General features: G+C 43.2%; 1 protein-coding gene across 1 annotated transcript in view; it reads right to left on the bottom strand.

Moving 5' to 3' along the window:
• Positions 1 to 25,876, bottom strand: part of LOC102488737 (voltage-dependent R-type calcium channel subunit alpha-1E) — a 342,844-nt gene that overhangs the window by 90,582 nt on the left and 226,386 nt on the right. The window contains exons 9-11 of the mRNA XM_027767826.1: positions 5,322 to 5,437; positions 773 to 826; positions 47 to 136 (exon numbers count right to left, since the gene is read on the bottom strand). Of these exons, the coding sequence (XP_027623627.1) occupies positions 47 to 136; positions 773 to 826; positions 5,322 to 5,437 (260 nt within the window). The remainder of the gene's footprint in view (positions 1 to 46; positions 137 to 772; positions 827 to 5,321; positions 5,438 to 25,876) is intronic.

The raw sequence follows: 25,876 nt of genomic DNA, 5'->3' as shown, positions 1-25,876 counted from the left end.
TGGATTTCATGGGAGATTCTGAGATGATTTAAGTAGATGCACTCACCCACAGAAGAGATATCAACGCAGTGCTCATCGCTGGAGTCTCGGGTCATGGCCTCCGTCCGGCTCCTTTTGATGGTTGCCCTTCGAAGCACTACACCAGGGAATGGAAGATCAGGGAGAGGTCACAAGTACATTCAGATTATTCTGGATGAAACTTTGAGTACTGCAGGCAACAGGCCTCATTCGAGGCCTCTGGGACACAGGTGTCTGCATTTAATCTGAGTCAAGGTGAGTGAAGTTGAGAATATCTATAGAACCGTGAAGGCTGTGTTCACTGGCACTCTAACATGAGGGCTTCAGAATCTCGCTAGAGCCCATCTCACTGCACAAGGTAAACAGGCACTCTGTATCCATTTGTTCTGGCTGTTCATAAACGATGCCACCTCTCAGAAATGAAAGTGGTCCCAAGACAAGCCCCACAAATTTTAAAAGCAGATCCCTTTCTATACCATTGATTATATGATTGTCTTTTCATTGCACAGTGTCAACTGCACGCTCTGGAACAAAGCAACTCTTGGGTTTCATTTTCATCACTTTAAAAGGCACTTAAATCTGTGACTCAATTCCCTTCATTTTAAAGCATGAGGGATTTTATGGCAGAAAGACTTTTGTTTCAAATCCCAGAACACCCTCTTTTATTTCTTTCTTCTCTTTTGATCAAGAGAGATTGTCACTGAGTTAAGAGGGGCAAACGCAAATAGAGGAAGGTGTTGGGGCACTTTCTCACCTTCTAAGGCGGATGTTCCAGAGTTTTTATTTTCTTCTGCAAGCATGACTTCCTCTATATGGAAACAAATGGGTTAGTAAATTTTCTGTAAATGCCAAATTATTTTGCAAAATGAAAATCTCTCAGGGATAGCTTTGACTCCAGGGCAACAAAGAGAGAACAGAGTCGAGGGCCTGCTGTAGGAACCAGTATCAGGAAGAAATCGAGTGTGCTGGAGTGAGTCAGAGTGCAGAGAGAGGGTCTGGAGTGGGGGTGCTCTGTGCCTGATACCCTCATTCACAGGATACCGACGAAAGAAGGGGAATAGGCAAGCTTTTTAACTAACATCCCCTAATCGTAATAGGAATTAAAAATGTGCATGTTTGGTTTAACTGCACCCAGCTTTCTGTCTTTCTAACCCCTTGAGCCATTTTCAGCAATGCAACCTTCCTGGGTTGTTCTTGTTTTGCCCCTTGGTTGTAACGTCTACTCACTCAGGAGGTACAACCATGTTTTATGCTCGCTCCTGTCTTCCCTGAGTAGGGAACAGGAGAAGATGCTTAAAGGTCCTCAGAGAGGATTGCAGCCTGTGGGCTTGTGTGCTCCTCTCCCCACCACCCTATCCTACCTTGGTTGAGCAGACCTTGAGCAGGAGAGGCTTAAGCCTGCCGTCAATCTGTCCCTGTGGCATAATACAAAATACATATTTAACTTTCGCCTCTGGTTTCTGGCACAGAGCTTGACTTAAGTGTGTTCATGAGATGAGTCATGCAGGGGAGGGGGCCTTGATAGTTTACAGTTGAAAGCTGGTGGCCACCAATATGATGGCAAAGTTAGAACTTGCAGCATCCCTGCCTTCAACTCTGGGGAGGAGAGAGGATCTGGGGACGAGTGTGACCACTCCAGAGTCAATGACTACACCCAGCATCCTACATAACAAAGACTCTCTCAGCCATGGGCTTCAGAAGCTTCAGAGTTGGTGACCATATCCACATGCAGGGAGGGTGGTGTATTCCTCCTCCATAGCTGGCCCTGTGCATCTCATCCGTTTGGCTGCTCCTGAGTTGTATCCGGCACAACAAACCAGTGACAGTAGTTTTTTCCTGATTTTTATGAGTCATTCTAATGAGAATTACTGAACCCTTAGGGGACTGGGAGGGGCTAAGGGTTGTGGGGACCTCTGAATTTATAGTCAGCCAGGCAGGAATGCTGGCTGGCTAGGGGCCCCAATGAATGCTGGCTGCCTAGAGTCCCCACTTGGGCTGACATCTGAAGTCAGGTGGGGCCCGTGGGTGAGCCTTTAACAACATGTGGCCCTGCACTAAACTGTGGGTATAGTCAATGTCAGGGTGGGACCGAAGAGTTGGACACCCATTTGGTGTCAGGGCCATGAAGGACTGGTGGTGTTGGGATGATGCCTTACTTGTTGATGTTGGAAAAGGCACCATGCAGCCCCGAGGATTCTCTTCTCTTGGTCTGCCCAGAGGCAGACCTGCACTCTGCAGTAGAGTCACCCTTGGAGGGACATTATCTCCTGCCAAGACTTGGTTGGAATATACCTCACCCATAGTCCTCCAAATGCACCAAGATAGCTCCTGGCCTAGGTCTGGTGGAATCCCAATTGTCGTACTGGGAATGACACTGACGACATTCGATCCATACTACCCTCAAGCCATAGGCCAGGAAGCTTGAGGCCTTCACAGTCCTCTGAGATTCCAGCTGTTAGACAAAAGCTTACAGCAGATCCTACTAAACAGTGGATTAATTTAAAGCACTTGTAACAAGACAACAAGAGAGGGTAAAGTTATTAGCATAATTCCACCTACAGAAAAAACTGAGGGCCCGTAATGTAGTTTCAGGGAGGGGAACATTTTGAGGCTTGGATGGTACCATAGAGGATGGTCACTATATGAGTCCTAAATGTTTAGCTTTCTTTTTAAAGTATGGCCTCTGGCGAAATTCTAAGTTACCATGTTAAGTGTTATCAGTGGGGTGGTCCTTCACGCAGACACAGAGGGTTTCAAAGTTATGTGATAGCACATGTTTCAGGGGTCATCATTTTTAAACCAAGCACTAGTTGAAACACCTCACAGCAATGTTAAGAGAGTTGCTTTGGCAAAGTGCCATGTCCGGGCTTTGGGGTAGGCAGAGCTAAGGACCTCAGGGCAGAGGGAGCCTGTGTGGTGCTGCTGAGAATCTCCGAGAAGCACTTGAGGGCTCTGGAGAAGCTGAAACAACCCCCCTCCCCCACCCCCAGTGCCTTTTGCCAAATTCGCTTTCGAACTTGAGTGTCTTTCCAGGGAATGTAACCCATATGTCTCTGATTCACTCAGCTCCATTTGTAAAGGGAAGGGCCAGGATGCACCATTTGACGTTGCTGTGCGTCTTTTTTCTTAGAAGGAGGAGAAAGCCAGCTTTGCCAACTGGAAGAAAGGGCAGCCTTAGAATTTTGCAAGAGTTTGAAAAGCAGAGCCACAAAGAGTAGCATACGGTGCTGCCCGACCCCACAGGGTCACAGCCAGGGCTGGGAGGCCCCTTTCCGGTTCTGTGGCCAGCTCCCTTAGCAGTCTGTCAGATGGCTGCTCCATCGAGGATGCCAAGGACAGTTGGGAACAAGCTGCCTTCCTGGACTGGAGGCAAATCTGCTCGCCCTCCCGTGGGTGGTCAGGCTGAGTTGCCATTCTGGGAAGAGGGAAGCGAGATTCATGCTCACTGTACCCCTCCACAAAGTCCTGGGGGAGCATGGGCAGACCAAGTGCGCTCAACATCCATCACTCATGCTTCCAAAGGCCATGGAGAAATGCAGTGGTCCCAAACAGGCATGGATATCTGGCCTTCAATCATCTGTGCACTCGCTTAGTCCCCAGAGATCGTCAGAAGTCAACTCCAGAGCTCAGAGAGGGCTTATGAGTTGGCAGTTATGGTGCCATGCCAAAGCTCCCACAGAGGAGTAAGGCCCAGGCCACTAAGTACCAAATCATATTCCAAATGTTTCCTGTAGAGCCTCACATTGGTGCTGTGCATTCTACTAGGAAGTAAGGGGAGACGCTGACAGTCATCATGTGTGTGTTTATTTTTTAAAAAAATCACTTTTGACTCTGGAAAATATTGAAGATATAGCATCAGTGCAATCTAGCCTTAAAAATAATAAAGAAAGAAAATGCATTCTTTTTACTGGCAGATAGGGAGTGATCGATGGCCCTCATAAGCAGCTGAGCCGCAAACCTGGTGACTGTGGGTTAATGACATCATCATAGGTTTGGACCGCACCTCACAGCTGGGCAAGAACTTGTCCTGTTATTGAGCCTCAGGCTGAGAACTGATGACAGCTCAGGGCTTTGGAAACACCTGTTTGTGCCATCAGCTCTTACCTGCGTGGCTGCAATGGCCTCACAACTGGTCTCCGTGCTCTGGCCTTGTCCTCTGAAGATCTATTTTCAATGCAGCAACCAAAAGCTCCTTTAAAACCTTAAGTCAGAGCACGACAGTTCTCTGCTTCGAACCTTCCAGGGGTTCTTTCTTCACTCACAGCAAAGCCCAAAGCCCTAACAGTGGCCCAGGAAGACCTGCACAATTGCTGTTCCCTTACCCCCATGACTGCCCTCATCTTGTCCTCTGTTCCTGTCCCCTGCTCTGCTCCCCTTCTGCCCCTCCCCTTTGTTTAAGTTTTTGCCATAGGGCATGTGTGTGTGCTCACCAGAGAGAGACACAGAGAGAGAAAGAAAGTGAGAAATCACCCCCCAGGGAGATAGGCACATCCCAATCTCTTCCCCTTCACTCTCCTCCTGAGATTTTGGCATGCATGCACAAAGTGGCTAACATGATTTTCAAGCCACTGGGTTGACCCACAGTTGGCCATGTGGGAGTCCAGTGCCATAACCACTACACTACCTGCTGCCCTCACTCTTCACCCCTGCTCCTTGAGGACTTTGGCACACTCCCATGAGGGATCTGAAGCTGAAATACTCTTACAGAGCTTCCTGGGGCTCACTCCCTTATCAAGTCTCCACAAAAATGGACACCCCCCCCCATGCTATTTAAAACTGTAGCACATCCCATATTCCCCAGCCCTGCCTTGATCTGGCTTCCCACTGCACTGAACCATCCCATCACTGTCTTATAAGTTGCTTATTACTTATTTTGTTTATTGTTATCTTCCCCAACTAGAGAGTACCTAGCACCACAAGGGAAGGCTTTAGGGTGCTGGGAGCTGTTTGGTCATCATTGTATCTCAAGTACTTAGACCAGGGCCTGCTAAAAAGTGGTACCCATGTATATCTGCACTGGACTGTTATTATTAGCAGTTAAAGGAGGAAGAGTATAAAATGCCACCAGCCCACCCTCTGCACCAGGCTTGGCTCATGTTACTGCATTCTCAGCTCACCTTGCTGAAATGTCTGCCTCCTGAAAGGTATTGGTAGAATGGAGACAGTCAGACTCCCAAGGAAGAAAGTGGGACCAGCAGGAAACCTAAAGCATTAACTTGGCACCCATGGATTCGGTCCCCTCCAATCTAGCAGGCCCTCCACGAAAGTGCTGGGCCGAGGCCTGCAGCCCCCAGGGGGCCTACCTGCTTTGTCTATCCAGGCACGGTAGCCGTTCAGTTCACGCTCGATCTGCTGCTGGCGCCGCAGCTTCATGAAAGCTCTCCTATTCTCCACTCTCTCTCTCTCTTTGGCAAATTCCCTGTGGACAAGAAGAAGGTTCTCTGGATTTATATGGTACATGATGAACAGGCAAGGTGAGGGCAGTACTGAGAGAATGTTTGCACAGGCACTCTGTATACCCCACACTCCCTTTCCTCAGTCCCAGGCTGTACCTAGGATCTCCTTAACATATGGTACAGACTTGCACTTTATACCACCTTCGGTGGGAAATCTCCCCAGACTAGGTGCATGCCAGTCAGGACCAACACCCTCTGCTTGCTCCATTTGGAAAGGCACTTTCTTAGTAGGAGATCAAGTAGGTTTCAAAAGGCTTTTTTTTTTTTGGAGAGGTTTTTGCTATAGGGAGCGTGCACTTGCCAGAAAGACAGAGAGATAGAAAGCAAGAAATCACCCCCCAGGGGGGATGGCCATGCCACAATCCCTTCTCCTCCAGTCTCCTCTCAGGATCTTGGGCATGCACGCACACACGCCTGGTGTGATTTTAAGCCACTGGGTCCGGGACTCAAACCACAGTCAACTACATGGGAGTTCAGCGACATAGCCACTACGCTAACTGCTGGTCCCCAAAAGGCTTTTTTTTTTTTTTTGTGGCCATAATGCATGTCTAATCATGAAAGAGAGAGAGATGGAAAGTGAGAAATCACCTCCTGGAGGGGATGGCCACATTTCAATCCCTTCTCCTTCAGTATCGTCTTAGGATTTGGGGCATGCACACACATGTGCCCAGCATGATTTTCAAGCTTTCGGGTTTGGGACTTGAACCACATGGCTGGTTATGTGGTATCCAGGACCTTAATCTCTATGCCACCCACCAGCCCAAAAGGCCATATTCTATCTCCTCAGCTACAGTAGAAGCCCTAACCCTCTGAAGACACAACAACTGGCTATGATTTAATATCAACACAATTAATGTATATGGACCAATTATGACATGCCAGCCCAGGTTTTCACATCCATTAACTTATCTAGTCCTCAAAACCACCCTATGAAGGAAACAGTATTAATATTCCCATTTAACAGAAGGGAAACCAAGGCTTAGAGAGGTGAAGTAACTTGCTTGGGTCTGAGTTCTAATCATAATGTGGTATTGTCTCTGGTGTCCCATATCCTGAGGTGCTCCATACGACTGCCACTGAAGACTATAACCGAGGACTTGAAGAGCTGAAACGTCATTGGTTAAATAAGAAAGGAAGAGGCATGTGGAGGATGACCATCTCTCATAGAAAGGTAGTAGGAGCATGAGGTGAGACAGAGGGAGACAAGGCAGAAGGAAAGCCAAGGGATGGTCAGGACAAGGTTCCTCCGATGGGCACAGAGGTGATAAGAGAATGGGAAGATTCAGGCTCCAAAGAAAAGAGAGACAGGAAGTGGATCCATTTCAATGGGTTGAGTAATTAGGTATAAAGAAAGAGTTGTGTGCTATTAGGCTTCTCCAGAACCCACCTCTACCAATGCCTTTCTCATCTCCAAACATCTTTCCAGGCTAGGATCCCCCCTTGCTATTGGACTGCCTCCTACTGCCCTAGAACTATTCTGATTGACCGTGATCTCCATAGATAAGAGTTGTGTTTGGGACCAGCAGTTGGCATAATGGCTATGTTGTTGTACTCCCATGTAGCTGACCGCAGTTTGAGTCCCAGATCCGGTGGCTTAAACTCACGCCAGGCACTTATGTGTGCATACCCAAGATCCTGAGAGGAGAATAGAGGAGAAGGGATTGCAGCATGGCCACCCCCCTGGGGAGGTGATTTCTCGCTTCCTATCTCTCTGTCTCCCTCTGTCTTTCTGGCGAGTGCACGCACCCTATAGCAAAAATCTCTCCTAAATAAATAAATAAATAAATAGCTGTGGTTTTATTGAAAGAGTCTTGCTCCTACTGTGGGGCATGCCAGCCTGCCAGCTCTTCCTCAGGTCCAGGAAAAGAAGTGAGCCAAGGCTGAGAGATTGACCCAGCCACAGTGGGAGGGTGAGGGGAGGTGCGTCTACTGTGAGGCCTGCCTATGCTTCCTCTGGCCTTCCTGCCAAGATAGAGCTGGCTTCCTTGGGCAAAGCCACCTGTTATAATGGATATAGGCAAGCTGAGGGCATACAGACAAGGCACATTGGAAGAAGAAATTCTCCTGGGCTGTAGGGTCAGTGCTGGGGAGAAGGGAAGGACTGAGCCAAAAGGGAGAGCGAACAGCACAGGCGAGGGTCTGGGTAACAGTACTTAAGCCCTGGGATGCTTCCTGCCCTCACCTTCTTTTCTGGATTTCAGCAATTAGGAAGTGAAAAAGGGCTAGCTTGGTTCATGATGTCACCATCCACCAAGTTCCAACTGTCAGCTCCTTGTACTCTTTTTTTTTTTTTTGGAGAGATTTTTGCTATAGGGCGCATGTGCTCGGCAGACAGACAGAGAGAGACAGAGAGACAGAAAGCGAGAAATCACCCCCCAGGGGAAATGGTCACGCCGCAATCCCGTCTCCTCCATTCTTCGCGCGGGATCTTGGGCACGCACGTACACGTGCCTGGCATGAGTTTTAAGCCACCGGGTCCGGGAGGCGAACCGCGGTCAACTATGTGGGAGTCCAGCGACATAGCCATTACGCTAACTGCTGGTTCCCTATTTTTTTTTTTTTAATCTGGCCATTGAGTTTTGTTTTGTTCTACCTTCTAAAAGAAAACTTGAAGCTACTTTCCCTCTCCATCTTCACTGCTTTGGTCTAGGATACCATCCTTTCCTGCTTGGACTATCGTGAATAGCACCTACCTAGTCTTTCAACCACCTGTCTTTCTTCATTTTATGTATCTCATGATTCTTAAATTACCTTTTTTTAAAAAAAAATATTTTATTTATCTTTATTTATTCACTTTAATTTGACCAGAGAGGGACAGAGTGAGAGACACATTGATTGATCAAGTAGCTTCCGGGACCAGCAGTTAGTGTAATGGCTATGTCGCTGGACTCCCACGTGGTCGACTGCGGTTCGAGTCCTGGACCCAGTGGCTTAAAACCCACGCCGGGTGCATGTGCGTGTGTGCCCAAGATCCCAAAAGGAGAATGGAGGAGAAGGGATTGCGGCGTGGCCATCCCCCTGGGGGGTGATTTCTCGCTTTCTGTCTCTCTGTCTCTCTCTGTCTGTCTAGCGAGCACACACGCCCTATAGCAAAAACCTCTCAAAAAAAAAAAAGGATCAAGTAGCTTCCTACATTTTTCTAATTCTTTTTATATTTATTTATTTTATTTATGATAGAGAACACATGTACACACATCGGGAGGGAGAGATAGCGGCAACCCTGACAGGGTCTCACTGTACCATGATCCCTCCTCTAGCCCCCCAGGATCTGGGTACTTGCACATGCACCGTGTATGCTTCCGGACTGACTTTCCAGTGTAGCTTCCAGCACTGCATCCCTAGGCCGGGCTGCTCACTTAACCATTGCAACTCTTTTGCAAAGAACGTAGAACAGATATATCCAACCTCAGTTTAAACGCTGCAGTTTGATCAAGTTTAAGTAAGAAACTGGAACCCAGGTCTTCCTGCTCTAAAGACCTACATTCCTCATGCCCCACATGTCTGCCTAGCCTCGTAGCATTTCTGTATACTACTTTTAAAAAAATCTTTTCATATGTACGTGTCTTCATTCTTCAAATAAGCTCTGGGGGAATCCAGAAGGCTTAACAAGGAGGGAATATCTTGGGGAAAACTTCAAAAAATGAGAATTTAAGCAGCTATTGACTAGAGGAACACAATAACCCCCAAGTATCAGGGTACCTTCAGCTCAGAAAACTGAATCTAAAGGGAGTTAAGTGGCCCTTTGAGAAAGCAATGTCCAAGGACACATAGTCCCCAGAAGGAACCACAGCCCACAGATCTTCTAAAGGCCCTCTTCTCTCTACTCTATCACTGCCTCCTCCACGGCCTCCTCCACCCTCTGCTGAATGAAGCACAAACACAGAACGTAGCCTTCAAAGTCTTTCACAGTCTGAGCCCAACCTTGCCCATCAAATCTTATCGCCCACCCTCCCCATCTGCCGGGGCCACGCTTCACACAGCACCTTTCCCAGTACCCTGAAGATGCAGTTCGGGCTGTTGAAGCTAGTTCAACACGCTGTTTCTCTGCCTAGCATTCCTTCTCATCTGCCCGAGTGTGTCCAAATCCTTCTTCAAGGCCAGGTTGAAATGTCACCTCTTCTTTTTAGCTTTCCCCTCCTAGCCCCCAACCTCCATCTCCTGGTCTCCACTCTTCCTCTTCTTTCTCCTGAGAGCTCATCTGACAGTCGGACTTGTATTGCAGACATCTGTACGTGTGACCGTCCTCTCTGTGAGCATCTTGGGGGAAAGCAATCCACCTCTTACTCAAGTTGAATAGGCCTGGCCCTTAGGAAGTGTCCAATAGATTTATTATTATTTAAAATATCCAGGCTGAGACCAGCAGTGGGCATAATGGCTATGTCGCTAGACTTCCATGTAATCGACCTTGGTTCGAGTCCTGGACCTGGTGGCTTAAACTCACGCTGGGCACGTGTGCGTTCATGCCCAAGATCTTGAGAGGAAAATGGAGGAGAAGGGATTGCAGCATGGCCATACCCCATGCGAGGTGATTTCTCACTTTCTGTCTCTCTGTCTCTCTCTGTCTTTCTGGTGAGCGCATGTGCCCTATAGCAAAAACCTCTCCAAAATAAACAAATAAATAAATAAATAATAAAATAAAATATCCAGGTTGACTGGGTGAGCATCCTGACAGCTCTGGCATGGTTCCCAATGGCTTGAACGAAGACAAATTCTCTCTCTGCACTGACCCAAAGGGAGCCACGTGAATGTCCCTGGCTTCCGCCACTACACTATAAGTAGTCCACAAAGCATGCAATTTCTCACCTCTCTCTGGCTCCCAGAGTGACAGCTTTGCTTGATTTCTACAGGGACAGGCCAAGGAACTCTGGGTACCCTCCCTGTGCATTTGGAAGTTTCCTGGCTCCAGGTCATACCAGCTGGCATCACTGCTCTCCTCTGCCACACTGGCCCTCCTACCCCTATTTCCGCCCACGTGGCATCCACACTGGAATGAACCCCATGGATATGGTCAGGTCTTTTTAAGAAGCCTCTTGGCTGAAAGAAGTAAAGCAAGGAATATGCACCCATGTGGACACCTCCTCCACCTCAGTGGAGGGTAAGGGGGTGTGCTTCTTTATCGTGTTAATTAAGTGGCCTTTTCTGGATTGGTTGTTTGCTTTATTTTTATTTTTTTATTTTTTATTTTTTGTCACTAAGAATGTAGGGTAGAATATTTGGTCCCTTGTCTTAGACATCACCCCCCAGAGGGGATGGGCATGCTACAGTCTCTTCTCCTCCATTCTCCTGCTGGGATTTTGGGCACACACACACACACACCTGGCATGATTTTCAAGCCAACGAGTCTAGGACTTAAACTGCATTTGGCCAACTGCCTTCACTACCACATCACCTACTGGCCCCCCACATAACACATTTTAAAAATTGTAATTAATAAATAATTATCGGGAACCAGCAGTTAGTGTAATGGCTATGTTGCTAGATTCCCACGTAGTCGACCATGGTTCGCATCCTGGACATGGTGGATTGAAACTCACGCCCGACGCGTGTGTGTGCGTGCCTAAGATCCTGAGAGGAGAATGGAGGAGAAGGGATTGCAGCATAGCCATCCCCCCTGGGGGGTGATTTCTCGCTTTCTGTCTCTCTGTCTCTCTCTGTCTGTCTGGCAAGCGCATGCACCCTATAGGGAAAACCTCTCCAAATAAATAAATAAATAAATAATTATCATGTAAATTATTTCATTTAGATTTGAAAAAACCCTGAGTCAGAAAAGTTACTTTCCCAAGATGACCCCAATGGCAAGAAGAAGAGCCAAAATTCAAATGAATGTCTTCAATCCCAGGTGAAGTGCTGCTTCTACAGTGCCTTGGCTATCCTCTCTGCTTTCTAGAAGTCATCATTTAAAATCTACAAAAGGGATTTGATTTCAGTGCAAGGTTGAGGAAAATAAAGATAGTGAAACAGAGTTTTGTTTTGTTTTGTTTTGTTTTAAGGGACTATTTATTGAGACAGCAGCATGAAAATCCATTGCACTGTGTTGGGTTAATAAAGACTTAGAATAAAATTCATAATATAAGTCAAGCTAGCGATAGACTGATCAATTTTGTGGCTATATCACAGTCACCATTTACTCATGTGCATATTGCATTTTGGAGAGAACAGCAGCATGCAGGATTCAGCTCCACCACATGCCAAAAATAAGTGAGTAGGCTAACCTTAGAGTTAAGATGTCCACCAAGTTCATGAATATATATAAGGCTGGACCTGGGAAAGGGAAGCACGTTCCTTCCACTGGTCCTCTCTCTTCCCTGAGGATCTGAGTACTCTCTCCTCTTCATAGAGGATCCTGGGGGTTATGGAGATGATGAGGATCTTACAAAGATAAGCATGATTTTTACCATAGTTGACCAGATGACCACTGCCAAATTCCTTGTGGATAGGAACCTCAAAGAATAGCTCTCTGAATTTCTCAATTTATTTAGTTCCCTTGGACCAAGTCATAGGAAGTTTTTAAAAAGGAAATAGGTTACAGTGGAAAAATGTTTGTATCCCTAAAGGCACCTCAGCATTGGCCTATGGCTTAGGTAAGAGGGGGGGTTACTAGTTCCTTTTCATTTGCTCTAACCAGCATTTCTACACCCAAAGATGTAAAGAACTCAAGGAGGGATGTGTCTATACTTCAGCATTCCAAAATATTAAACTCCCATGTGAATACTACCAGCTCTTTTTTCAGACCCAGGTATCTCAGAATCCTCTGCTGCTAATAAACCTTTGTCTCTCAGTTTCCTTATCAATCAGAGTTGACATCAGAATGACACATACAAACACTGTTTATACAAGGAGGGACAAATCTGGTTTACCTTAGGAGTTCTGGCCAGATTCCTGTGAGTTATTGTGTAATGACAAAAAAAAATTATTTTTCATTGCAGATAGTTCTCTTACTCAGTTTTGTTATCTGCTGTTTTAGGCTACTTCTTTTAACCAACACTCCACCTCCTGGGAGGATACCTTGCAATTCCCCTCACAGTAAACTCTCCCAAACATGAAAGAAAGAAGAGTTGAAGTTAAGAGTGGATGAGCCTCTATGTTGGCTAAGAAGGCCAATCTCTCTGGACTGGATATTTAACTACAGTCTTTTATCTTTCATTCTAGTTACTAAATTTACATTTGCAATTGCTTTTACTTTCCAGCAGTTTATATGAGAGGCATAAATTGTAAAAACTATTTAAACACAGTCAATTCTATATTATTTACAGTAAGATGAAGTAGGAGAATTTCAGAGATCATCTCCAACAAGATGGAAGGCCCAACATATTAATGATGTGTGCTTGGAGGGGAGAGAAGTGAAGATGGAGTTTTCTTTCAAATTGCCTCTAGGTTAATATTACAACTGATTTGTGCTTTATGAATTTATGGATTGACAAAGGAGCCACTGTCACAGATAGTTCACCAAGTGGATAATCTGTATTGTAATAAATGAAAGCAACTGGTTCTAGCCCATGGAGTAATGATGGGAGGGGATTTGATCACCACATTTCTAGAATTTATCATGATGTTATTAACTCTTTAGGATTAGATAGTGAGATTCACTGAGGACTTGCACCAGCCAAAAATTCCTGCCAGTTGTGTCAGCCCAGAGTCACAGCACCTGGACAAGGTATCTATTTTATCTAGTGAGGAAGAAGTCCTGGTGGGTCTGCCATGGTGAGAAGCCCTCTGCTCAAGTACTGTTTGTCTCACGGTTCGGCCTCTTAGCACACACAGGGAGCTTTGTTTACTGATGCAGAGGCCTTCACAGCTGTCATGGCAACTAGAGGAAGACAAAACCACCAGGATAGGTTGGCCTGTGTGACTCAAAGATCTGTTTACCCACACTCCTGTACACACTTACATGCTTCATCATGCACACATTGGCATGGATAGACTCATGATCACACAGACACACACAGAAGCATATGCAGACAGACTTAGCCAAGCACACAAATGGCCACATGGTCATATTCCTATTAATCTTCAGTCCATATTTCCAGAGGGCTTTCCTACCCACAATGGAATCTTGCCAATGTTTTTGCAAATTCTCTGCTAGGAGGAATTTTGGTTAGACGGCAAGAAAAACCTCTTCAACCCTAAATGTTCAGAAACTAACAGAGAAACTTGGGAAGTCAAAGGGGCAATTGTGTGTTGGCAGCAGTTTAATTTCGACTCCATTGGAAAATAGGCTGGGAGCAGGGTAGGGTAGAACTTTTCTGTGTTCTTATGTTTACAATGTTCTTGTGAGCCTGGGGAACCTTTTCTCCCACTTTTCAGAGGAGCAAACACAGCCCTGGAGAAGGTAAACATCTTAGTGAAGGTCACACAGCTTGCAATATTACAGTTATTTATGCCTTATCCTTTGACTTGTTCCAGAAGGGATTTAAGGAGACTTAGCTTGTCAATAAATGAAGGCCAAAACAGAACTGAGTCTTCTAAATCCCACCTAGGGCTGACTCTAATGAGAAGGATGGTCCTCCAGGTGGGGGAAGGATACAAATACCCACCACTATATCACACTGTGTCTCTCTTCCTTGGAGTGGGTGCTATGGGAGGGCTCCTTCTATGAGCAGAAATCCTTCCCTAAAGTGATTAAGGCAAATACATGGCATTTCACCAAGTGCCATAGCCCATCCCCATCCACTTACCCTCTATCTACAGAAATTAAGGAAAGACCATGAGTCTCACAGACCAGGATGTCTGGTGGGGAGGATCTGACAGTCCACCTGTTCAAGCCCAGCCTTTTATATGCAAGGAAACTGAGGCACAGGGAGAAATCAGAGACCTTACTGGCTCAAGGTCTATACCACATGGTAACTGATCTGGAGCATCATTTATTGAAAGATCTCTGAGCGCCAAGGCCAGTGCTAGTCCACATCTTCATGACATATCAGTTATGAGAATCAAAGGCACAGGTCCTTTTAGAGTCTCAGGGAATGAATGGCCTTTTTGTCTTTTTTCCTCTCAATATTGAGATTTCATTTAATTATTTGCTTGAACAGATACAGGGAAAGAAGGATTGGCAATTAACAGACAGGAGATAATGAAGGAGCTGGAATATATTACCTGTTTTGCTTTCTAACCTTGAAGTTGGTATAATCCAGTGTTAAAGCATAATGATTAAAAGTTGGACAGACCTGAGTTTAAATGCTAGCTCCATCATGGTGTGATATTGGGAAGTTTCTTAACCTAAGTTTAAATTTTTTTCTCATTTGTAAAATAAGAATAGATACTATACCCATCAAAGGGTTGCTGTGAAGATTATATGATAGTTGGAAAGCATAAAGTACACAGGTGTTCCAAGGGTCTATGTTAAGTATTACTGACATTTCTGAGAATGTGTCATAATACAGATAACCTATTATCAAGGTCTTCATCTGTATGTATTCATTCCATTCTAAAATATCATCTGTTGAGTGACTACTACATAGTAGAAATTTTTTGGAATAAGGGAATACAACAGCAAATATCAAAGCAAAATCCTTCTGTCACAAAGCTTTCATTATAGTGCAGAAGAAAAACAATGAACAAGATCAATGAGTACAACGTGCTACATGTTATACACTAATAAATACTCTGGGAAAAATGAACCAGGGAAGACATAGCATAAATATTGAGGAGGAGTGGAATTTGGGGTTGAGTGGCCAAGAAACTCTCACTGAGAAGACTTGAGAAATGATATGAGAGATGTGCAGGAGTAGGCAAGGCAGAGATCCAGAAGAGCATTCCAGGGAGAGATGACAGCCAGAGCAAAGCTGTAAGGCAGGAACATCCTTTTGAGGGACAGAAAGGGGCCAGTATGGCTGGAGGGGACTGAACAAAAGGACAACAAATGAGATAAGGTCAGAATAAGTAGGAGGTACAATAGAGGTAGAGGTGGAGGTCAAGGTCACATAGCCTTAGAGACTCAACTTTTCCTTATTGTGACTGGAAAGCCATTGCTAGGGTTGCAGCAGAGTCATATGACTCCAGTTTTCAAAGAATGTTCCAGTTGCTCTGTTGAGAACAGACCAAGAGGAACTGAGGGTGGAAGAGCAAGACATAATGACATAATCTGTCATATTATGTCCAGATTATGTAGAAGTAGGGGTAATGAGAAAAAGTAAGATTCTGAGAACACCATGAAGGTAGAGCTGAGAGCTGTGCTGACACCATGAATGTATATAGGAGAGGTATATGTCAAAGATGACCCTTGGGTTTTTAGATATAGCAACTAGAAAAATGGAGTTAGATTAATTGAGCTAATGTAGACAGTGGGAGGAGCAGGCATTGGGTGGGAGGCAGATCACGAGTTTAGCTATGTGTGGTCAGCAGGTGGCACAGAGGTTAAGGCAGCTGGATCTCACAAGGCTGTATGGTTCAAATCCTAGATCCAGAAGCTTGAAAAACATGCAAAGTGTGTGTGCATGCATGCCAAAAATCCCAAGAGGGCAACGGAGAAGAGACTGCAACATGGCCAGTTTCACTCTCTGTCTGTCTCTCTCCAGTGAGCACATATAGGGCATAGAGCATATGCCCTATAGCAAATTTTAAAAAAAAGGAATTTAGCTATGCAAGTAAGTAGCTGAATATTCTGACACATTTATATTAATGATCATTAGGTCCAATAGCACCAGTTCTTGGTTATCCATGCTAGAAGCACCAGCCATTTCAAGAACTGTCTGCTGTGAATGAAATGGAGCCATCCTGGACTCACTCTCCACCACCCTCCCCCCTTCTCCCCTGCTGGCATATGCTAGGAGGAGGTGAACTGATATTTCAGCAAAACACAACAATGAAATTGTTGTAGCTACTGCTGCAAATAAAATTTGAAACAAAACAAAATTTTAAAAAGACCCCACACATATTCCTAAATACTGCATAGTTTTCTCCCAACTACTTTGCTGGCCCCTTCCATAAGCAGGATGATTAAGGGATAGCATGCACCATGAACACGAAAAAGTCATGAGTCCTCACATGGTTGTCCTTGAGTCTTTTAAGAAGGAAATTAGGGAACCACACTTTTATCCTTATTTTGCAGATCAGAACAATAAAGGCCCGAGGAGTACTGAAAGGCTCCATTAGAAGGCAGAATGCAGATCTCCCTACTCTGATTCTCTGCCAATCTGAATTGCTTCATTCTGCACATAGACACAATCTTGGCAAAAACCCCAAGGCACGTGGCCACTTCCTCTCTCCCTCTATGCATATAATAGTGTATGTTTCAGTCACAATATTTCAGTGGGTTCAAAGCCCTGTGGTGCAAGAAGAATGAGCCATGGGGAAGGTAGCACATTTCATACTCTTTTTCCCCCAATCTACACCCCCCACAGCACTCTAATCACAGTATGAAAGAGGTATCTTGACAAAAATCAAACGCTGTTCTTTTATGAACCACATTTTACACTCCTTGGAGAAGCCACAGCAATCTGCTTCCTCCCCAGAGGAGGATAGTGGGTTAGGGGAAAGTGCATGGGGGGTGCGGCTGTGTTCAAGGGAGTGACTGAGAGTTTATTATCAGGCTGAGCTATTATATTCTTAACACTATGTGGGTCTTTTTTTTTTTTTCTCTGTTAAAAAGCTCTGAATTTTCCAGAATCCCTCGTTCAATATCCCGAGACAATTTAAACATTGAAGATTTCTCCTAGGATAGTAAAATGTCATGGCTCATCATCAAAAGAACCTTTCTGGTTAAAATAACCCCTTTCCATGCTTTGGAGTGGACAAGTGGAGCCAAGGAGAAAGTCCAGAGCTGAAAGAAAGGGAACAGTGGAGAGAGAGAAGAGGGGCTGAAGGAAAATGGGCCAGGAAGAACTTAGTGAGAACCTGATCTAGCCAGGAGAGACCTGAAGGGCTAGGAGAGGCTAGAGGCCTGGTGTAGGACAGTCCACTACATAGCAAGCTGCCTGGCCTTTCTGCTTTCTGTCCTTTTAAAGGGTAGCATTAAAATGGAATGGGATATACAGGAGTTTTCATTCATTCACATCTTTCAGGGTATATAAAAAGCCCCTCAAACTTAGTTTCATTTTTTTCTTAAAAAAAAAAAATTAAAAAAATCAAGGCTTAGAACAACAACCAAACTTGCCCAAATCAGTCTCTTCTAGGAGAAGCTGTACCTCAATAACTTCCGTTCCTTGCAATTGTCCACTTAGTCATTGGGGAGTTTGTTGTGCAGTAAACACTGTGAGGGCAGGGACTACAGATCACTCTAGTTCATTGTTTCACCCACAGCCCCTGCAGAGAATGTTTGCTCAAAAAATGACTGCTAAGTAAATGAACTCCACCACACGTTATAGGCAACTGCCTGACAGAGAACAGGTCCAGATTCTGGAACAAGCAGAAAGGAAGGGTACAGGGGCACAGGGCACATGCTCTATGCCTTGGCCTTCTACAACTACCGAGGTTAGGCCCCTTGCAGGTCAGTCCTGAAGACCTGGGGGTTCAGGGGATACAGAATTGGTGGGGGCAAGAGTGGCTTCACCTCTTAGTTTTCTGTGACTATCTGCTCTCTGGTTTGCGTCTTCTAGACATTCTTTGCTCCTCCTCTAAACACTGGGGTGCACCGAGGCCCACTGGGGTGTCCCAGGGTCTATGCAGAAGTCCTCTCCCTGAGCCACTTTCTTTCCTAGGTGCTCTTAAGCAGACCCATGGAGTCACTATCATCTCTATGGTAAGGATTACCAAATTCATGTTTCTAGCCCCCATTTACCACTGAGCTCTGATATCAGCTACTTGGATGTCAAACAAGGATCTCAAACTTAACATGGCTAAAGGAAAATTTTGATTTCTCCCCCAAACTGCTCCTCCCTTAGTCTCTCCCACCTCAGAGTAAATAATAACACCCACACTAGAAGTCATATTCAGTTCTTCTCTTTTTCTGATCCAGATTCCAGTACAGTCCACGAATAATTCCTGTAGTTCTACTCTCTTCTTTCTAAATCCACAGTGACCACTATGGCCCAAGCTGCTTTCATCTCTCAAGAAGATGCTTCCTACCTTCAGCAGCCTGCGATACCCTCCTATCTGCTTGTTTCCACCCTTGTCCTAATTTCCTTGTGTCCCTCTTAGAGGAAAACAGGAGATGATTTTTAAATATAATTCAAAATAAGCCATGTTGTGCTTCTGTTGGAGATGTTCCCCTGTCCTTGGACTGCTCAAATTCAACCTCTCAGGAGGGCAGATGGTGGCATGGCAGTAAAATGTTGTGCTCCTTGAGGCAACCCCTCATGCAAAGGCTGCTGGTTCAAGTCCATAGACCTTCCTGAGTATGCTGGGCATGTATGTGTGTCCATGATCCTGAGCTGGTTACAGTTCAGGGTGGATCAAGCTTTCAAGACCCTACTGAGGGTGCTATCTCTCTATCTTTCTGTCTCTTTTTCTCGAAGAAGAAATAAATAAATCTAAAAAATTCAAATTCTTCTGCAAGACTTGACAGACCCTTGTCTTCCTAACTATGGGGGAGGGTTCTTTCCTGATCATAAAAATCAGAAATCTAGGCAATAATCCTACCATCTGTCATACTCTACTATATCAAACTGTTTTATTTCATTAATTACATTTCCCACTGGGAACCAGCAGTTAGCGTAATGGCTATGTTGCTGGACTCCCACGTAGTCGACCGCAGTTCGTGTCCCAGACCCGGTGGCTTAAAACTCACGCCGGACGCGTGTGCGTGCGTGCCCAAGATCCCGAGAGGAGAATGGAGGAGAAGGGATTGCGGCGTGACCATCCCCCCTGGGGGGTGATTTCTCGCTTTCTGTCTCTATGTCTCTCTCTGTCTGTCTGGCGAGCGCACGCGCCCTACAGTGAAAATCTCTCAAAAAAAAACAAAAAACAAAAAAAAAACATTTCCCACTAAAAAACTATCTAATTCAACTACTTGTATTTAGTGCTTCCACAGAATGTAAACCATAAGAAAAAAGGTCTCTTATGACATGTTCACTATCACATCTCAGTGCTCAGAACAGTGCCTGATGTGTAAAAGAAAGTGAAGCAGTATCCATTGAGTGAACAAATAAAGATAATAGAACATTTGGAATTATATGTTCTTTTCTCTGGAAGTTACCTCTGAGAGTCATGATCTCTGTAGATCATATCTGCTGGTAATGTGGTCAATTCCTTTAACTCCAATGAATAGTTTTCAACCAAGTTAATCTGCAGACAGGTCGTGCATATTTTCTTTGACACTGCACAGGAACATTCAACACTATTCAAAGCTGTGACATGTGATCATGGCATAAAATTCTCTACTATATGCAGCTTTAATGTTTTCTGCTACAATTGAGATTTTAACCCTCTGCAGTATATTTAAGTTGACGGTTGTCATCCCTTATTTGGAAGTCTCTTAAATTAAGGATACAAAATAAATTACCAACTTGTATAGACTGTCTTACAGTTAACCTAAATCCTTCACTAAAATAAAATTAATTTTTGCCTAATTAAAGATTCACTATTTGAGGTTGCTATGGTTTGAATGTTTTCTCCAAGAATTATGTGTTGAAATTTGATTTCTACTACGACACTATTAAGAGGAAAGTTAATCTGACTATGGGATTAAGAGGTGAAGCCTTAAGGAGGTAATTGAGATGGGGCTTCCATAATTGACTCCGGCTTTATAAGGGAGACAGACCAGGGCAGAGACACTGGCACAGACAGGAATTTTTTTTTTTTCAGATGTAAAAACTTCTAACTTTAGTAAGGACTTTTACAAATTTCTTTTTTGGATGGCGAGCAGGATATGACCTTTACTGTGCTTATCCACCAGAGTGGATACAGTCAGACAGAAATGTTTTTGTTCTGATTTGTCATGTGATGCCCTCTGCCATGTTTTCCACCAGGAAGAAGATCTTCATCAAATTTTGTCCTTGGGCTCCAAAACCGTGAGCTAAATAAAGCTCTGTTCTTATAAATCACTCGGTTTCATGTATTTCATTAGTAAATAATAAAGAATGGACTAAAGCAGAGAAAAATTCTGTAAAAGTAGGTGACACAAGCAAAAATGCTCTCCTGAATGGCAGGCATGTAGTAGACATTGGCTCTTAGGACAAGTATAAACTATGCACTTTCCAGTGAGGACTTTGGAACAATACATATATGACTGCAGTTATAAAACATTAATAAATATAATTAAACCTGTGGTACAATAAAAAATAATTATAATTAGACTCAGTACTTTCACTTTGAATAGACCATAGACAGGTTATTTAACCATTATGAAATTAAAATTTCTAACAACATTGATAAAAATTCCAGCCTTCCTAAGCTGTCACGCCAATGGGATTGCATGAGCAAAGGTGCCTAGAATGGTAGGTCTTCAATAAGACAAGTTAAATCTGAATCTGAAGCTCAAAAATGTTGGTTCTCTATAGTGGATATCTCTTGCTACTTTATCACCTTAGGATATTAACTCAAAACAGCCGTTTGGAAATAGCTCTATGGTACAACGATACTGTGCTGCTCAGGACAGGCTGGATACCACATGGCAACTAAGGTTCAAATCCCTGGATTGGAATGCCTAAAACAGCAAATGCCCAGGATCCAGCAAACTGGAGGACTAGAGGAAGGGGATCACAGTGTATCCAGATCCTGTGGATAGCACTCCTTTTACTCGTTACCTCTCTCATGTGCACAAGCACAGGCTCTGTTATGAATAAAGAATTTTTTTTTAATTTTCTAAAGAAAAACACTCATATGGGTCAAGGATAATAAGTCAATGCTGGAAAGGATGGAATACTAATGAGGTGCATAGATTCTGAATAACTCTACCAACTTCAGAAGAAACTATTCTTACATAGGGCTTTTTGATGAGAATGTCCTGCAGAGCAAGATCTCTAGAGTTTGAAACCATCAGGGACATGGGTGTAAGCAAAGGCATTAGGGAAGAAGCTGTCAGCTTAAACCATGACCTTCACTCAGAAAACCGTTCCAAGGCCCTTGCCTTGGAAAAGTTCACCCTTCCATGTTCACAGCTAGCAGCAGATCTAGTCCTCACACAGCAGAGGTATGACCCACAGACTGATGCCACCTGCAAACAGTTTGCTACCAGTACATGATAAAATAACTTCAGAAACTGAAAGCACTCAAAAAATTTCTAACAATTCAAAAGATACTTTATGTCTACTGATGTAAGAATTAAAAGGGAGCTTTATTTTATACCTCTCTTTTTTTTTCCAAAATTTTTGCCAGATGGCACATATTCTTGCCTGAGAGAGAGAAAGAGAAAGAGAGAGAGAGAGAGAAAGTATCTCCCATGGAGGATTATCATGCTGCAACCACTTTTCCTCCATTTCTCCTTCATTTTGGGCTTTTTGGCCCACATGCACGCATGCCCAGTGTGTTTCTCAGGCCACCAGTCCAGACTCAAATTGCACAGTTGGCTATGTAGGATCCAGCTGCCTTAACTATTATACCATGAGCTGGCCTCTTTTTTTTTTTTTTTTTTTGAGAGGTTTTTGCTATAGGGCACGTGAGCTCGCCAGACAGACATAGACAGAGAGATAGAAAGTGAGAAATTACCCCCCAGGGGGATGGCCACGCCGCAATCCCTTCTCCTCCATGCTCCTCTCGGGATCTTGGGCACGCACGCACACACACCCGGCGTGAGTTTAAGCCACTGGGTCCGGGACGCAAACCGTGGTCGACTACATGGGAGTCCAGCGACATAGCCATTACACTAACTGCTGGTCCCTCTTTTTTGTATTTTTCATTTCATTTTTCTGATAATCCGTCTTGCAACAAGTTCATTTTACAAAATTATCGCATACACTAGACTGAAAAATTTTAAAAGTGATTCTTCACATTTTGAGAAGTACTGTCTGGAGCAAAATTATTTGTGACTAGAAGATGTGGTCTTGAAATCACTATACTCATTATCATTTATGTTATGTTTATGATGGATCTGAAACTGCTGTTTCAGAAGTACCATCTCATTTAATCATCATGAAAACTCAAAATACACTATCTAATTTTTTAAAAGAGGCAAAGGATATTTGGAAACATATTCCAGGTCATACAACTAAGCTGCGACAGAACCAGGATCGTCCTACTACAAATAACTCTAGAGAGGCAAATTAGAACCCAGGAGACCTTTACCACCTGGTGCTCTTAGGGTTATACTGGTAGGTTTTGCCATACCATTTTGGTGTATTTTATTTATTTATTTATTTATTTTTAGAGAGATTCTTGCTATAGTGCATGTGCACTCACTGAGATGCAGAGAGAGACAGAAAGAGAGAAAGTGAGGAATCACCCCCCAGGGGGGATAGTCACACCATAATCACTTCTCCCCCATTCTCCTCTCGGTATCTTGGTCACACATACAAATATGCTGGGCATGAGTTTCAAGCTGCCAGGTTTGTGACTCGAACTGCATGCAGTTGGCCATGTGCGAGTCTAGTGCCCTGATCACTTTGCCACCTGCTGGCCCCTCTTTTTGGTGTATTTTTTAGAGTTTCTTTCTTGCTTTCATGAGTGAGAAAACCAGAGAGAGATATAAATAAAGAGAGAGAAAGAAAGGGAGAAAGAAATAAAAAGAGAGACAGCACTCCCAATGAGGTCTTCATGTCATGATCCACCCCAAGCATCAGTGAGCCCCCAATCATGGGCACATATGTGCCAGTACATTTAGGGAGGTCTCCAGATGCAAACCTGGAACCTTTCATGTGGGTCAGCCTCATGGAGCACTACATTACTGCTGTGCTACTGTCCAGCTCTTTGGTGTATTTTTCTTCTCTTACTTTCTGTGTGTTTCTCTCCCGTTTTTTGTTTTTATTTTTTATTTTTATCCCCTCATCTTCTGCCTTTTCTTCTACCTCTTGTCCTCCAAGATGTATTCAACTGAAGGATAGGAGCTGAGGTCACAAAAGTCCCTGAACTGCCTCATCCTGCTCTGTGGAGTTGAGGAATGAAGCCATAAGGAAGCATTAAATATACATTCCCATAATGTGCAGGAAATACAAAGTTGACTTTGCCCTTACATTACCAAAAGGTAATCAAAAGGAATGGATTCCAATTAAAAGCACTAATTTTCAGTAATATAAATAATGGTCATATACTTGTGCAAGGTAAGATGATCTGTTAGTAACAATGATCTTTTTCTAGATATCTTGTACTCAAACATTATAATGAATTTCTAATTTTAAGTTAAAATACCACTTATTTCTTATATGAAAACACATCTTACCTGTAAATGTTATCGGTACATACATGTGGACCCTTTTAACTTTCATTCTTATCTGAAAATACATTTTACCTGCAAACATTGTTTGTGCATGCATGTGGCTCCATCCACAGTCATGAAAATGTCCATGTAAATATATAGGTAGATAGACACATTTACACTTACAAACAGGCTGACATCCAAAAGATATACCACTTCAACAGTTTTTCCAAGGATTTATCTACTCCTTTGTAGTAATGTCTCATACTTGGGATATTAATAAGGACAGAATTTACTTCTGAAGAAATAACTAGATAGGATTTGGCTAAATAACTCTGTTGTGTGAAATAGGTAGTCACTATGAATATTAAAACTCAACTTCCACTTAATACTGCTTAGTAAACTATTATATTTTACAGAAAATCTGAAAAACCAAAGAACTGACTTCTACTGTTAACAGAATGATATACTCATGTTCTGAAATACTTATCACATGAAATACTCAGGAGCTGGGTAAATTACAACAAATGTAATAATTAATTCATTCCTAAGCTTATAGGAAAGTGATAGAAATATTCAAGGTAAAAAAAAAAAAAAAGCTGAAACAAAAGTATGTTAAGTACATTTTTCCCCAATTTGTTTACACAATTTTCCTAAGTATATCTTTTGATGATCAGATATTTTAAATTTTGACAAAGTCCAACTTCTCAAATTGTTTTGGTTTCATTATTTGTGCTTTTTTATTCTGTCCAAAACATATTTTCTGCCTCTTCAGCTTTTTCCTTTTCTTTCCTTTTTTTTTTTTTTTAAAGAATGGTCTATTCTTTAAATTTATTTAATTTTATTTTAATTTGACTGGGGTGAAGACGGGGGGAGAGAGAGAGAGAGACGAAGTGAGAAAGCAAGCTGCCAGGTCTGGAACTGGAACCACAGTCAGCCATGTGGGAACCCAGTGCCCTCAATCACCATGCCACCTGCTGGCTCTCTTCAGCTATTTTCAAAGTAACTTTTATCTAGAGAGAGAATTAAGGGTCTAGATTTACTTTCTTTCCATATGACTATCCAGTAGAGCTAGCAAAATTTATTAAGAAGACTTTTCTTTTCTTTCCCCATTGATGTTGCCCCTTTGCCAAAAATCAATCACTCATGTATATGAGAGGTTCTTTATTCTGTTCTCCTGATCTGTTTGTCTGTCTTTACACTGATACTATATTGTCTTAATTATAGTAGCAATTCTAGTAACTCTTAAAATCAAGTCGTGCAAATCCTATAACTTTGTTCTCCTTTTTATAAGATTGTTCTTGCCTCTCTGAAGATTTTACATTTCCATATCAATGATTAAATCGACATACAAAAATCTATAGCATTTCTATAGATTAGGTAGGAAGGATACTGATAGGAAGAATTGAAAAAAGAAATCCCATTTACAATAAACACAGAAAGTATAAGGTATAGTTCAATGAAAATCATGGAAATGTCTGATAAAGAATTTAGAATATTCATAATGGTGAAGCTAATAGAGATGGAAGAGAAGAAAGACAATAAACTGCAGAAGAGAACGGAGAAAGGTGATGACAAGTTCCAGGAGATGAGGAAATTCTTGCAAGATCTAAAAGAGGAATTACACACTTTAAAAGAAAATCAAATGGACCTATTAGAGACGAAGACTATAATACAGGAAGTCAAAATCTCCCTGGAAAGTATTAAAAGCAGACTAGATTATACAGACAATAGAATCTCAGTCATAGAAAAGAAAATTGCTGGCCTAGAAAATTTCTCACCACAAAGGCTGAGAAAATTGCCCCCCAAAATGAGAATAACATACAAGAAATACTAGATACCATCAAACGTCCAACCATCTGGATAATTGGTATTCCAGAAGGCAAAGAGACTCATAAGGGTAATGATAATCTATTCCATGAAATCCTGAAAGAAAACTTTCCAAACCTAGAGAAGCACTCAAAGATCCAGACCCAAGAAATACAAAGGACCCCGAGTAGAATCAACCTAAGAAGATCTTCTCCAAGGCACATCATAGCCAGACTGGCAAAAACAACAAAGACAAAATACTAAAGTTGTTAAGAGGGAAACGTCAAGTTTCTTACAAAGGTCATCCCATCAGGCTAACATCGGATCTCTTAGCAGAAACAATGTAGGCAAGGAAAGAATGGTGAAATATAGTCAAAGTGTTGAGTGAAAAACAATTTCAACCAAGAATAGTATACCTGGCAAGATTATC

Source organism: Tupaia chinensis, unplaced genomic scaffold (genome assembly GCF_000334495.1).
Source record: "Tupaia chinensis unplaced genomic scaffold, TupChi_1.0 Scaffold000074_1, whole genome shotgun sequence".
In the NCBI taxonomy this organism is placed as follows: domain Eukaryota; kingdom Metazoa; phylum Chordata; class Mammalia; order Scandentia; family Tupaiidae; genus Tupaia; species Tupaia belangeri.
This window is presented reverse-complemented; position numbering and strand designations above follow the sequence as displayed.